The sequence below is a fragment of the Phalaenopsis equestris genome, unplaced genomic scaffold, assembly GCF_001263595.1.
Source record: "Phalaenopsis equestris unplaced genomic scaffold, ASM126359v1 Scaffold000873, whole genome shotgun sequence".
Classification (NCBI taxonomy): Eukaryota; Viridiplantae; Streptophyta; class Magnoliopsida; order Asparagales; family Orchidaceae; genus Phalaenopsis; species Phalaenopsis equestris.
In genome coordinates, this window is record NW_018165313.1 from 1,546,791 (window position 1) to 1,563,427 (window position 16,637).

The 16,637-nt window shown below is 32.0% G+C and overlaps 1 protein-coding gene across 1 annotated transcript in view; it reads right to left on the minus strand.

Moving 5' to 3' along the window:
• Positions 1–2,268: 2,268 nt before the first annotated feature.
• LOC110032032 (transcription factor TCP13-like) overlaps positions 2,269–16,637 on the minus strand; it is a 45,261-nt gene continuing 30,892 nt past the window's right edge. The window contains exons 2-4 of the mRNA XM_020735535.1: positions 12,762–12,860; positions 12,620–12,687; positions 2,269–3,273 (exon numbers count right to left, since the gene is read on the minus strand). Of these exons, the coding sequence (XP_020591194.1) occupies positions 2,393–3,273; positions 12,620–12,687; positions 12,762–12,860 (1,048 nt within the window). The 3' untranslated portion in view covers positions 2,269–2,392. The remainder of the gene's footprint in view (positions 3,274–12,619; positions 12,688–12,761; positions 12,861–16,637) is intronic.

Genomic DNA, 16,637 nt, shown 5'->3' on the forward strand with positions numbered 1-16,637 from the left:
AAACACGAACAAATCAAACAAATCAAATCTTTGTTCTTGTTGGGCACATTTATATATCAAGCATAAAGAAGTGTTCGTATTCGGCTTGCTAACTTAGCAAACAAATCAAACATGAGTTTCTTAATGAGCCGAACACAAGTTGTTCGTGAACAACTATATATATATATATATATATATATATATATATAGACACACACACACTGTTGTTGGTCACCTTGGATAATGATTTGTGTTTAGAAAAGAACAGTAGCTTTCCTCAACTCTTCATGTTTACAAGCAACAAGTGACTGTGTGGGAATGCCATTTTTATTTTTTTCTAGACTTTGCATGCTGAAATTAACTAGCAAGTTGGTAACTATTTTCTATAATTTTCTCGTTCATAGTTTCACTATAGAGTTTTGGATCTGATTCATAGTTAGTTATTAAATATCATGCACAGAAGTTGCACGTTACACATAATTTTTTTGGGAAAGATATACCAAAATATAATATGCGTGATTTTTCAGTGAAAAACTACACCCTCAATCACTATGTACGTAGCGTGTAAGTGTGCACATTATGTAACTAGTAAGTGTGCAAGTAACTATATTGTTGTTCAATAAGAGAGAGAGAGAGAGGGGGGGGGGGGGGGGGAATTTGTAAGCTTATATTATTTAATGATCCACCTAAGATTAGACAAGAAGGATTCATGAAACGATCATAAAATATCAAGATCAAGAAATGAGGGTGGAAATCAGTCATCAAAGAGATCCTTCAAGTGTTATCATTGTCACAAGGACGATCACTTTAAGAGGAACTGTCCTGACAGGATGAATAAATATCAAGAAAAATCAAAAGAATCAGGAGAAGCAAGTGTCGTCTCTGATGACTACGATTCAGTTGGTTCTTTGGTAATTACTGAGACTGAATCAAGCAAAGAGTGGATTCTTGATTCAGGTTGTTCATTCCATATGTGTCCTCATAAAGAATGGGTCGAGAAACTCCAACAGGTCAACGGTGGATCAGTATTGCTTGGAGACAACAAAGCTCACAAAGTTGTTGGCAGTGGGACAATCAGGTTAAGGATGTTTGATGAAGCTGAAAGAATACTGCAAAACATTAGGTGCGTACCAGAGCTCAAAAGAAATTTAATTTCTTTAAGTACGTTGGATTAAAGCGGATACTCTTGCAAAGTGGAAAATGAACATATCAGAGTAATTAAAGGTTCTCTTATCATCATGAAAGGAGTCAAGAAAAAGGGAGTATACTCTCTAATCAGAAGAACTGTAATTGCTAAGTTCAAGAACTGTCTGGACTTAGTAAACTCAACCAAGGGCAAGGGCCCCTCGGGGCAAGGTGGACGGAATCTCTATTATGAAGTTTTTTAATTTAGAGTCAAGGTGGAGAATTGTTATATGACTCTCAATTGGTTAACTAAGACAATGACAAACTTGTGATTTTCCTAGAAGCTTCTAGAGTGAACCAAGTATACTTGGGAGTGACTCATCTTGTTATAAATAGATGAGGGAGGCTTATAGAGAGGTGTGTGAACCACAAAGAAGAGGAAAAGAATCATTCCAAGAAGAAGAAGGGGAGATGCTTCAAGAATTGAGGGGTCTTGAGATCTTGTATCGAGATAGTTTCGAGGGAGAGAGAGATCAAGAGGATTGCTCATTCCTCAATGTACATTCCTCAATGTAAAAAGACTTCTGTATTGTCTTACTGATTTGATTGTTGATTCCCTCCCATGGATATAAGTCTATGGAACGAACCACGTAATTCTTTGGGTGTTCTTGGTGTTCTTTTGTTTATTTAGTTCTCAACATTTTTTCGTTTTCTTGCTTGCTCTGGTTTTGTTTTTCCTTCATCTTTGGCTACAACCTGCTACAAGAACTGAAAGGCTGTCCAGTTCTTTAAAGCATTGCATGTTCTTGGTGTTCTTGATGATCAAGAGTAGTTCAACTGTAGGAGTTCTTTGGAATTATCTCTTGGTGTTCAGCGGGGCAAGATTTACAACAATATGCATGTAAATTTCGCTTTATTTCAAGCCTTATAAATTTCTCTCCTTTTCAATTTAACTAATTACTTTTGCTACTAGTAAATAAACAGTTATCACTAATTGAATCTTACACTAAAGTCCACAAGAATAAAAATAACATTAAAACAATCCTATATATGAAAAACAAATACAGACACAGTGATGAAAAACCTGGAAGTACTAAAAATGGCACTTAAAAAGCATTTGATACCATATTAATACTCTGCAACCATCCACATACAAAGCAGTTCTTAATCAAACAAGATTAACTAAAGAAATTGCACACTACAAATAAACAATAGCAAACAATATAAAACATTACAATATTGACCAGTCAAACATTAAATAAAATATATATTTTTTTCTTCCTCTCCTCTAAAAGAAATCAGCAGCACTGCTCCCATAACCTGCACCAGAATCCTTATAAACTGTTGAGTTGACGAGCTGCCGAGCTGCTTCATCTTGTTGAACATACTGCTTAAAGTTGATGCTCGAAGAATTCCATGGGAGAAGCTCAGCGAATGTGCTTGGAGTTTGGATGCTATTCGTGCCAGTCAAGTAGGACGAGAACGATGATGGCATCACAATTTGAGTTTCTGCCGGCATCGACGTGAGGGAGGACGACAACGATGATGATGCTGAAGCCAAGTGGAAATCATTCGAAAATACTTCTTGGGAAGAATGGTTATTACCAACATGAGATGCATATGGATCCATTTGATAATATGAATGGAATGAATTCAATGTTGGTTTCGGAAATGATGTTATGTCATCAACATAATTGTTGCTTATAAGCATGAAAGGGTCAGCATTAGCACTGAATGCTTGAGCTCTGATGCTGTTGCTGTTTAAATCAGTTTGAGGAAATTGGATGAAGCTGTTTCCTGAAGGTAAAAGTGGTTCGGGAAGGAGCTTATCGATTTCATTTTGAGCCGCATTGATCAACCAGTCAACAACTTTGCTTGGTTGATTAAGACCGAGCTTGTCTTGCAGATCGTATACTTGTATTGCAGTGGGAATCGATAATCGAACACGCCGATCTCGTAATCCTTTTATGGTACTGACCTTGCTATGTCTGTCTTTTCCAACGAAATGATCGGACTGAGATAATCTTGCAATTCTTTGATTTGGAAGGGACGAACACAGCCTTTTGCTCATTTGATGCTGGGTATAATCAATTGTTCCTCCCTCTTCTTGTTTTATTTGGTCCTCTTTTACTTTTGAATCTTTTATCATCTTATACAGTTTCATCATAGCTTTGATATATATACAATTGAATTAAAATTTGACATATGCAATATTCAATATTTCTTTAAATATTAAACTTAAATCAACTAGTCAAATCAATGTCCTAAAAATTGGTTCACTGCTCAAGTAGATTCACAAACTTCAATCATTTTGTACTTCTCATTATATGCATGCTGGGAAACAGGAGAAAACTATTCAAATATAAGAAGCCAAAAAGAACAGAAAAAGAAAAGAATAATGCATAAAAGCAATGAGTTTTATATAGGTTCAGCCAATTTATGGCAAACTATGTCATGTTGCTTTAATTATAGAGAACTAGAGTCATAATTCCCCCAGTACAAGCTTAAGAAGGCAACTCCATCCTTATAAATAAAACTATAGAGCAGCTGAAAATATAGTAAAATTCTCGGAACTTTAAGTAAAGATTTAGCGGAGTCTGCATAGCGCATTTTCATCATAAGGTAAAAAATTACTCAACTTAACAGTGTAAGAGAAACAAAAATGACTAATGTTAATAATGCAGGGGGGAAATGGAGCAATTCAATTAATAAATTATCATGTTTGTTTTCACTTTCAAAAGAAAACAAACCATACAAAATGCAATAGAAAACTAAATAAATAAATAAAAACACACAAGGTCATGCTCAAGGCCTGCATGTATACATTATAGCTTCTATTTAAAATCAATTCAAATCAAGTTTTTTTCGTCGTTCAAGAACAAGCGACAAAATTACTTACTTGCAATAAAAATCTGCAATTCTCTTTAGGCTTTCTTCCTTGATGAAGTTACAGCATATAAGCCAAATAGCTTATGAGCTTTAAGAAAAATTGTGCCGTGGATTTGCTAACATGTGGTGCATATTTATATGCCAATCAATTTTATGGAATTGTTCATGAAGAAAACCACTTTAATCACAAGGGGGTAAGCTGGCCTCACTTGTCGTGGGCAAACTACTAATTAATATACGTCTAAGAGTCATCCTAATAGATTTACTACATCTTCTTTTGATGCCTTGTGAGAAAAAATAACTTAAAAAACTCTAACGTGGAATAAGTTTCTTATATATTAATTCCTCTAATTATAGTTACCGAAACATTCAAGTATATATATGAGCAGATATACAAATATATATGTACAATCTAAGTATATAATGGTTTTAGGAAAATAAGAAAAGCTAACCCTGGCCACGGAGCAGTAAAACCTCTTAAATCAGCCACAGTGTCTACGAGGACCACTCCACATATATATTTTCTTAGTATACAGTTGTGAAAGGAGAAGGTGTTTCTCCAAACTCACAAATTTCAAACTTCATACTATGATTTATCTCTCATCATTCAAAAAAGAAGAAGAAAAAAAGAAAATCGAAGCTAATAAAAGTTCTTAGAAGATAACAAACAAATAAAGGCAATTTATCCACTGATCAAGGTTTTAATCTACTTGAAGCCCTCGGATGACGCATAATTGCTGTAATCAATATCTTAGGTTTGTTTGGGATCACTTGTGTTTTTATTTTTGCCTTTTATTTTATTATAAAACTCAGTTTGTTTGGTGTATTTTTTGCATGTTTTTATTTTTTATTTTAAAAATAAATTAATTTATTTTTAAAGACATTCAAAACACCTAAACATTATGTTGGGTATTTTAAAAACAACTATCAAACATATTTCATTTAAAGTAGAAACATAAACAAAATAAAACAACAATAAAAAAAATAAATAAATAAAAAAAAGTGATCCCAAATGGCTCCTAATCTTCATTTATTATCAAAGAAATTTTTTGGTTTAAATAGTATTCTTAGTTGCTGATCATTGATCTTGACATAGATACTTGGCTTCATATTGAGCTGGTTGGTTTTCATTTTCTCGGTTTAAATAATTTGTCTGATGAGTGAAAAACTCGCTAATTTATTTCTTATTTGAAAGTTCTAGCTGACTTCCAAAAGTAAATTTAAATGATGCTCATATATTTTATTCGAACCGATTTCCTTATTTATTTTTGTGGGCTGTGTTGAGTTTTATTTGTGTTATGTTTGAATGTTTTTTAAAAAGAAAAACATACCAAATGCATGGAGCTCTAAGTCCCCTATGAATGTATAATTTGGGAAGGGGTCCATGCAATGCACACATGCAGCTTTACCCCAACATTTAGAGAGGCTATTCCATACCCTCAACCAAATAACATAATTTCATTATTTTTGCGAGTAAAAGTAAAACTGTTATTATTTTTACTACATTAATTATCATAAGAAATGCAAACTAGAAAAATATATTAATTTCATGTGATCACTAGTTCAAGTACTACTAATTTTGATATATATGAATAGAAAAAGCACTAGTCAAAAATCAAATTAATTAAACATGTGATCACTTGTTCAAGTACTACTAATTTTGATATTTGGCAGATATTTTTGGGAGACTAAGCAACTGATATTTAAATAAATTAATTTTGGATTGAACTTTCAACAAGCTTTTTTAATTATTTCATGCCATGTGCAGATTAAGAAAAGGTCCATGGAAGTTAAATATTTCAATGCAATATTTGTTTAATCACACTGTTAGAAGAAGCTTTACAATGATGACAATGATCAAAGGCTGCTGCACCAAAGTAAACTTTAAAAAAAGTTTTCAATGAAAAATAATAGATCACTGAATGAAGACAGGCCGAAGAAAGTAGTGAAGGAACCACTAAAAATGAAAGAGTAATTTACATACACAGCACCCAATTCTTATGCATTTACCTATGTCACACCTAAACTCTCATTTTTACAAATCAAGCACCCAACTTACCTTTTCACCACTCTCCAAGTGTGAAATTCACACTTTCATCCATAGGTAGGGTGCTGATTTTGTAAAAATAAGAGTTTGGGTATGAGATAGGAAAATGCATAAGAATTGGGTGCTGTGTATGTAAATTTCCGAAAATGAAAATAAATACTAACTGGCCAAGTGGTTGACATATGTTATATTATTAAGAAATATTAATTAATTACTTTATTTAATTACAACTTCAACTAAGATGTCATGAATTTGATATAAATAATAATCATTTTTCTCTGTTCAACTCTGTTTCAGATATGCAACATACTACATACTCCAAAAATAAAAGTAAATACTTATTATCTGATAATTTACATCAAATTCATAAGATTCCCTATTAAAATATATTGTAAAACTAAATAAAAAAAAACTCAGAATATCCGTTTTATAATGTTATATTATTGACATGACAGTTATTTATTTGCTGGCGTTATATATATATATATATATATATATACAATAAATTATTTTTATTAAGTGGACATTGAAATAAATACACCGAATATATTTTTTGAATCAAATAATAATGCTTGCTGACAAGTACAATAATATATCTGCAACGGTTTTTTTTTTTCCTCTCTCTGTCTCTCTTCCTATCTCTATCTCTCTGGCCCTTTTCTAAAGAATTAAGGTAGGTTTTAAAGAAAAGCATAAATACTATACTCCCATGAAATCAACTATAGAGAATGAACAAAAAATAGGAAACCAACTATAGAGCTAAGAGAGCATAAACATTATACCCCCATGAAATCAACTATAGAGAATGAACAAAAAAAGGAAACCAACTATAGCGTTATAAATGGCTAAACTATTTCTGGTCTCTTCCTTTCTCTCTCTCTCTCCAGCCTTTCTAAGATATTAAGGTAGGCTTTAAAGAAGGAAGCAGAAACATGATACTCCCATGAAATCAACTATAGAGAATGAATAAAAAATAGTAAACCAACTATAGAGTTACAAGCAACCGAAAGGTTTTTGGTCCCTTTTTGCTTTTTTAAATCCTTAGAACGGGAATGCCAGATAATAACTACCACATATATACAGGAGAAAACATCAATCGTGCATGAAAATACTATTAAGATTTGTTCCATGCATCTATTTCCAGAACAGTATTTCTGCAATTCTCAATAGGATTTTGCCCACTTAATTATAGCCTTTATAGTGTTCCACATGGGAACTATACCTTATAAGTGATGACAGTGAAGAAACTGTTCATCCACAGAAATAGAGACCCGTACAATGAACAGTTGCTGACTGTGTGCAGTACTGACTGCAAATAGCGTAAATGGCCCAAAAAAGTGTTAAATACTGTTTGATGGGCAGGGAGCGTTAAACAACTGTTTCTATATATATATATATATATAACATGTATGAGAGTATGAGATTCAACGGGATGCTTGAGAAGTATATTTCAACCGAGAAATGTAAAATATATGATTTTGATATAGAAAGATGTTAGAAAACACACGTAAAATATCACATCAAGTTTCAATCAATCTTTATTTAAAAGGAGTAACAAAATATTAACCATGTCCCATTTTATAAACATAAGTAGGCCAAAAATTAATTTTACAGGCACAATTTGACTTATTTATTCCTTTAATTTTTCAAAATCATAACCATCATAAAAGCAAATAAAATTTTAGTCACGCTGAATTTTTAGTCATAAATGTAAAAAAGAATTCTTTACAAATTACTCATCAACCATTTGTTTAACCTTTTAGTCTTATATGTTTAAAAAAACATAAAGTAGCTCAAATTAATATGCAACTAATACAGACACATCATCAATGAAGTTTAAATTTGTTAACAGGTTATCATTTTCATTTGTTAAATACAAACTTCATATCAATTATAAATTGATTAGAATTACTAATTCATTATAAATGCTATTCCCTTGAAATAAAGTGAGCTTAAATTTTATTTTTTCAATTTCATTGAGTTCTTTACAACTTACATAAGATTTTATATATGGTAACATAAATTTTACATTTTTTCAAGGATGGAAACAAGCCTCATATATTTATTTAAAAAAAATGGGCAAAAATACTAGTTACAAATTTAAGCCCCTACTAGCAGCTTAAAAATTCCCTAATATTGCATTTGCATGTCGTTCATGTCTCAAACCCGAAATAAATACCATAGAAATCAAGGAGAACACAGCCTGAGCCAAGACACTTTGGTTTGATATATTTTGCATTTAAAATTATTATATTATATTATTATGGTGAAAATAAAATCTTCCATCAATTTGAAAATATTTTGCATTTAAAATTATTATATTATATTATTATAGTGAAAATGAAATCTTCCATCAATTTAAAAATTCTGATTGAATGACTTAGTTTTTAATGTTAGGATATTTTTCTCATCTGTAGAGCCCCAATTTTGACATTATGGGTTGATTTTTATCTTCAATCATCTCCTATATAACTTATGTCTAATGACTTAAATAATGATCACTCACTCAAAATCAAAGGGAAAATTAATGAAAAAAGCTTGTGTTTAAAATTTTGTCATCTCAGAATGGATTCAAAGTTTCATCCAAATTAAATTAAAAAAAATAACTCTTTAATTCTCCAACTTAAGTTGATGTCTCTTTCGCTCAAGAATATTTTACAGCTGATTTTATTTTATATGTTGCAATAATTTTGCATGAAGATTGAAGTGTATTGCAAGTATTGGTGATATAGCCTAATCACAACCAATCTTAGAAAATTTGATTCCTAGATTTGTGAAATGTTAATTTAGAGGGGTGCCGTTATCCACAATAAAGATGAGTGTACTCTTCCCCTATAGAGGAATGCGTGATTTCTTAACTAGTGATGAGAGAATGAGCGATTGATACTGGAATAGAAAGTTTTGGGGTGCTTAGGTCTATCTGAACCAAAATAGGTAAATATTAGTGTCCATTTGCTTTCTAACTTAAGTTACCTTACATTGCGCTGAACTACATTTACATATTTGTGAAGATTGAATAGTTATAAAATCATATATTAAAGTTGTAAAATTATTTTGACAACTATTTATATAGTATATATTATTATAATCCACTAATCACTGTACATTACCACTATCTTCATTGTTTACATAATTAATGAATTGCATGTTTACTCAGTAATTCATACATTTAATGTGCACATGCTTATATGAAAGAATCATCATTACACTTATAATATATATTATTTAATGCTTTCTCGCGACATTATAATTTCCTTCTGTATAAACATCATATATATTCTGTAGATGTGTTTAGCTTGATCACTCAACTTATTAATACTATCCTAACTTGGCACATTTATACACAATATCATCTTATTCATGTATATGTTTGTATATTATGCTGTTCATAGTATATAGATATACATAGCACTTTGTCTTACTTCAATATATATTATATCTCTTGTGCTCATTATAAGAGATTAGATTGATTTTCACAAGAATATTATAAAGTGCATTCCGAAATCCTAACCCTTCTCAACGCCTCCTATTTATATTTGTCAAACATCAAATGGCTTTACAATTTATTGCAAAAAAACAAAGTATTCTTCTATATTCTCTCTTTTTGGATGGCTAAATCTTAATGCAGGACATAAAGCAACGGCAACCTTATTGAAATAAAGAATCATGCCCTTTGCAATACTCAAAATGAAAGTTTTTACTTTTGTCCTTAAATGGTTTTTTCACTCATGATTTAATCAAGAAATGTCTACCTCTTGGGGAGCCCCTTCCTACAAGGTCCTTCTTAGCTGAAAAGTTGGAATTTGTGGCCATGATTCAAGGACCAACATATTCAAAACCTACCATTTTTGCACAGCCTTGTTCAGCAAAGTTGGAAAGAAAGAAATGAGTATGGTGCTTAGCAAATACCTTTCAAAAATCTCAAATATCCTTCGTAAGATCAAATGCCAAATTAAAGGCATATAAATGGCATTTTGTTTCACCATTAGGGGTGTAAACAAACCGAACTTATGGAGGCTTAAGCTTGTTCGTGTTCGGCTCGTTTGAATTTTATTTTTGTTTGTGTTCAACTTGTGTTCAAAATGACTCGTGAATTACGTGTTCGTGTTGGCTCAATTTTTTTTTTTTTTTTTTGAATTATGCTCGTGTTCGGCTCGGCTCGAAATAATTATTTTATAAAATAAAATAAATCTTATAATATACTTAAATTATCCAACTTAATTTTTATTTTAAAACCATCATATCATAAGAGCCTGGTGGGGCGAGTAAAGCTATGGGGGTAAAAATGATTTGCTTGAAAGAGAGATTCATTATTTATAGAGAATAGGTGAAGGTTTTTTTTAGAATTGGGCAATGTGAGACTAAAGTAGCGCCTTCAGCTGCTAATGGGAAGCGGGGCCACGAGCGTTTACTCATATAGGGAGCGGGACTACACAATTCTTATCTTTTCACATGTTATATAATATATATATATATATATATAGGGCTGTCAAAATGGCTCGTTGTTCGCGAACAGCTCGTGTTCGATTTGTTTAGAATAGAAGCTCGTGTTCGGCTCGTTCGTTAAGTTAATGAGCCGCACACCAACAAAAATTTATTTGTTCGTGTTCGGCTCGTTTTGGCTCAAAATACTTCATCAATCACACACAAAGTCACAAGAAAAAATATATATGTATATTGATGAGTAATATTTTTAAAAAAATTAATTGACTACAAAGCTACAAAGCTACAAAAAGATTTATAATCAATTAAAAGTATTAATTAATAAAATATAATAAAAAATATTAAATTAGATTCAAATGATGTTTTAATATAAACAATAATTTTTAAATCTTACGGCTACGTGATTAGGGTTGTCAAAACAACTTAACATTTTACGACTCTTTGTTAGTAAACAGCTCGTGTTCGGCTTGCAAACGAGCCAAACACTAACACCATTTTTGAGCTCGAAATATAAACGAGGCGAACAGGAGCTGAGCCTCGGCTCTCTCATGTTCGGCTAGTGTGTGTGTATATATATATATATATTATTTACGAGATAGCCCATGGCTAGTAGGCTTGGGTGGTGGTAGAAGATTTGAGAATTTTTTTTTTTGACATTTTCATACATACCACCTAATACTTCTGTATTTACATATCTAATATATAATAATTTATTTTTTATTTAAGATTACTTATAAAATACAATATATAAATAAATTATAATTTATGTATTTACTATTTAATTAATTCGAGCCAATTCGAGCCAAATACAAACAAATAAACTTTTGTTCGTGTTCGGCTCGTTTATAAATCGAGCTCAAAAAATTTGTTCGTGCTTCGCTCCTTTGCTAAACGAACGAATAGAACACGAGTTGTTCACAAACAACGAGCTTTTTTTGACAGCCCTATTCACCATCAATTGTTGCTTTGCTAGATGCATAGAGATAATAGTATAAATTTACCTTAAGTTTTATTTTCAATGTGTGTTTGGATGTGTCGTGTGATGTACGTAGTTTTTTATAATTCATGTCTGTTTACGATATAGCAGTGACCAATATTTTCGAATTTTATGCTTTTTAATGGTAATCATTTTTTATTTCAGTGAATTGAACTAAGGGTCCCTATTTTAGCTTTTAAACATCTAAAAGCTTTCCCTATTGTTAAACATGTGAAATTGTACTTATCCAGTAAGTCATAAATCAAATCCAAAATGAGAGCTAGAGGTTCTAGAATAAGTCATTCATCAATGTTATTATATTTAAAATATCACATATGAAAAACATTTGTAATACATTCAACTCAGCACTTCTATATTTTCTTTAAATTCCACCCGAATATTTGCTAGTTCTATAACATCCATCACTTTGGTCTATAGAATAATAAAAAAAAATAATGCATGAGGACCGAAATCAGATGAGGTAAAAATGAAATGCTGTCAAATCTTATGCTTTAATAGAAAAAATCAAGAAAGTTTGTCAAAGTGTAAGAATTCATGGCCCAATGGTTCAGAGGAAGGGTCATTTATCCAAAGTCAAGAGATAATCACGTATACTGATTTATTAACAATTCAAAAATAATAATAAAAAAAACAGAATCTCATATCAAAAGTAATAGAAAGAAAAGAAGACCCGAGCAAGATATCATCACCAAAAATAGGTGTTCTGATACGATCTTAATATGATACATGATTTGATGGCGAAATAATACTTGAAAGCACAATAAATCAAGTATTTAAAATTTTTCAAATTATAAGTTTTAAGGCAGGTGAAAATTTAGTTTAATCCTATATCACACATAACAGAAAAAAATTGTGTTGAAATATTTCCTAACAATTCAAGGTGAAGGTGCGGAGTGAGCTCTTTGGTTTTGTGACTCTTGACTTGGTTTATTGGAAGCTTTACTATATTAGAAGAGTGATGATCTGCATGACGAACTCTAACATGAGAGGAAAACTTGTTAATAAATGTTCTGGCATTTGAATTCAGTCCCAAAATGAATAATTAAAAAATAGATACATGAAATATTAATAATTATTTATTGAATTATTTTCAACCATTAGTATATCAAACCCAACCTCTATGGTAAAATAAATTGTACCTCTCCGGCTCGAGAGTAGCCTAAACCTTAAGCTAGCTGTTAGAGTCAGATCGTATTGGCATCTACTTCTACAAATTGAACAAGTAAAACATTCACAAATTCTAGCAAAGTACCTTCCTAACTTAATTGATGCATAGGGTACCTCGGTCGGATCTGGTGAAATTTGCAGAACTGTAGTAGAGTAACGTGGAACCTGTTTTGAGTCCAATGATTTGGTAAGCTTAAGTTGGACGACCATTTGCTGCATGAAAAACACGTTTGAAATGAAGGCACACATAAAAAAATTATATAATTTTGAAGGCAAATGCTTTCTGGCTTAGTATTTACGACTAGATCATCGAGGACACAAAAGCCTATTTTCAAGTTAAAATCCCATGAGTCCATAATTCCAATTTGTTTTAGAAAGGAGAAAGTTCAAATTACGAAGTTATTTCACTCAAAAAATTATAGTGGGAGGCTAGCTGTTGAAAATATACTAAAGAAGAACAAGCAGAGATGCCTTTTTTTAAGGCCTTGGTCTGAACTTCTTTGCCTGATATTTCAGACTTTTTGCTTCTGTTGAATCCAGTCACTGAGCTTTTTAGCTATCTGTATCTCTCTTTAAAATAAATTAAGAAGCCATCAGGCGGGTTCCATTTGGATATGTAAAACTTTATTTTTCCCAGTTACATGGGATTATATGTTTCTATCCATGCCAATGCAGACATAGCAAATTCAAGTGTTCAGTCTTACCCGAATATTAAAGAGAGGTTGTTTTCGTGATTTGAATACAAGGTCTCCAAAACACAATAGAAGCAGCTAAATTATTGCTCCAGGCTGACATTTTGGAAATAAAATATAGGAAGATGCTTATTACGACAAAATTGTGCACATTGATGTTCAAGGTTTATATGTGTAACTTTAATAGAGTTTTATTTTCTCACTCCCCAACTATGATGCTTTTTTCCGTGATAAGCGGTTTAGATAATGAAGAAAGTTAAAAACAAATGCTACTTGCAAAAAAAATATTTGAAAGTACAAATAGATTCAATAATCACAAGTATTCTACTGAAACACAAATTAAGATTATGGGCATAGTTTTATAACAGAAATGAATGCAGAGGAAAACCTACATTTGGATTTTGCGTCTTAAATAGCAGGAAAGAAATGAATACAGTTAACATGTATGAGATTTTGAAAATGAGACTATGAGCATGACAAAGAAAACCATCATAATAGTGATGCTAAAAGCGACCAAGAGCTATGCTTGGGAGCTTAGGCAATACAATGTGAGGTCAAATAGATAGATGATCGTTGCTCCATGCTATAAAGACAAGTTCTTTAGTATGCTTATCTAAGAAAATCTACTTATCAAGACCTTTGAACATGGAAATAGTATGACTTTGAACATTCATTAATTTCCACTGTTAATGATTATCACTACATGCACTTAAAAATATCATCCAGAGCTTATAAGTGATACAATCCTTCATTTTATGCCTCACTCAGCTCATGTAAATGCTCAATGTAACAGCCTGAACTATCATCCATCTATTGAGATATTGTCTGCTTTGGCCCATTGGCAACACGGTCTGATCCCATTGGTGCAACTTCCCAAGAGATAAAGGGCTATTTGGCAATTTCTAGGATTTAATTTGAGTGGATTTAATAAGTCTTATAAATTTTGATTTAGTAAATCCAAAGATGACATATGCTAACTCCGGTTAAACTCTATTATACTATTTGACAACTTCTTTCAATATTTAAGCCAATTAGTTCAATTTATATTAAGTGTTGATTACTTTTAGTTATAGTCAATATTAATTAATAACTTATTAAGTTAACTAATTGATAATTTGAATTGCCTTAAAGTAATTACACATTAATTAATTAATTATTATTCATTAATTAATATAATTTAATTATAATCAGCGTAAATAATATCATAATTAAGCATAGATAATCATCAAATAATCAATAACTACCAAATAATTAATCATTTATCCATCAAAATAATCATTGTCAATCATAATTTTTCTAAACTAATCAATTAACAACTAATACTATCATATTCATTAATTAATGTTTATTAAACTAATTAATACTTTATAAAAAATTAACCATTAATAGAGAATGCATATATTGAATTAAACATATGGATAATTAGAAAATAAAATTAAATCACATTTATTAATATAATTAACTTAAAATATTCTTGATTGTTTAAAATTAATTAGTAAATTAATTTAAAAATAAAATTGAGGCCTATTTACCTTCACCGCCCAATCTTCTTCTCGCCGAGCTCAAGAAATCATGAAGTTGGCTAGATAAGCGTTGGAGGTGGTGATGGGGAGCTCACTGACAAATGCAACGACAAGATCGTGGCATCCAAAACCTTTGCCTCTAACCAATGCAAAACCCTCGTCGGGTAAGAAACTAGCGGGGTAGTGTTGAAGCTTGGTGGAGATGCCTCAATGGGAAAATCAATAAATATATGCAACTTGCAGATTTAAGTTAAATTCAACCAACGACGGGATTTAGTGAATTCAAAATTTAAGGGAAAAAAAGGGAGAAATCAGATTTACTAAACCTTGAAATTTAAAGTTATAAGAGAGTTTGACAAGATTTAAGCTAAATCTAGCTTAAGTCCGACAATAAAGCCGTTACCAAACAGGCTTAAGGGAGTGTTTGACTACAAGTAGGATTTAGCATTGGCAGAATTTAGAAAATCTGAAAATCATTTATCCGATAAATCCATCCTCGTGGATTTAGTAAATCTGAATTTATGTCGAATTAAAGGCAAAAATTTGGCTGTTAAATCAAAAAATTCATAAATCCGTGAACACTTGCATTTTTTGTGTGTTTATGTTTGGTTGGATTTTATAAATCCGATAATAAATCCTATTTAAAGATGTTACCAAACACCCCCAAAGAGTGCTCCTATAAAAGCATACTTAACTTTGGAGTTTCAGATGAAAATCCAACTTCTATACCAAAAGATGTTTCAATATTTAAGGGTTCAACTTCATTATACTCGAGGAATTTCACAACCTCCTCCATTTAAGAAACTCACGTTCTCATTAGTGTTCTTTCTTCAAAATCATCCACCAAGCAAATAAGATTCTACAGGTAGCTCCTATAGATGCAAGAGGTGGCTCCTACTATATAGCTGTTGTGAGATATGTACTTCCTGGCATAGAAATGAGACGAGAAAGAACACAAGCAAACACAGATCGTTTACGCGGTTCAATCCAACTGGATCTACGTCCACGGGAGGGAATCAATCAAATATTTCACTAAGGCAAAAGAAATGGAGAATACATAGCTTATACATAGAGATGAGCCCTCGTCTTCCTTCTATGGCCTCCCTCTCAAGCGACACCTTGATACAAGGCCTCAAGATGCTCTCCTCCTCTAACTCTATAGCTATTCTCTCCTCCTTTGTGGTAGCTTAAGATCTCTTCTCCCTTGCTCTCCTAAGTCTCACACCCTCTCTATTTATAGAAGCAAGAGAGTGGTAGGTGGGAGGTAGGTGAGCGGTAGGTGAATGGTAGGTGAACGATAGGTCAGATGTGGTAGGTGAGCGGTACCACATTACAAAAGTGTCATTTTACCTTAGTTCATTAATTGGGGGTCAAAAATAACAATTCTCCACCTTGACCCTCAATTGAGAAGCTTCGAAGTAAAGATTCCCTCCACCTGGCCCCTGAGAGGGCCTCAGCCCTTGGTGAAGTTTACTAAGTCTAGACAGTGTCTGAACTTAGTTGTCGGTAGCACCTTGGTGAGCATATCAGCAGGATTTTCTTCAGTAGGTATCTTCTTCACTACTATTGAACCCTTGGCAACGACATCCCTCACAAAATGAAGTTTTATATCTATATGCTTAGATCTTTCATGAAATACCTGATTTATGGTAAGGTGAATGGTGCTTTGGTTGTCGCAAAACACAGTTATCACCTTCTGATGTATCCCAAGCTCTTCAGTCATGCCCTTTAGCCACATAGCTTCCTTGATTGCTTCAGTCACAGCGATGTATTCG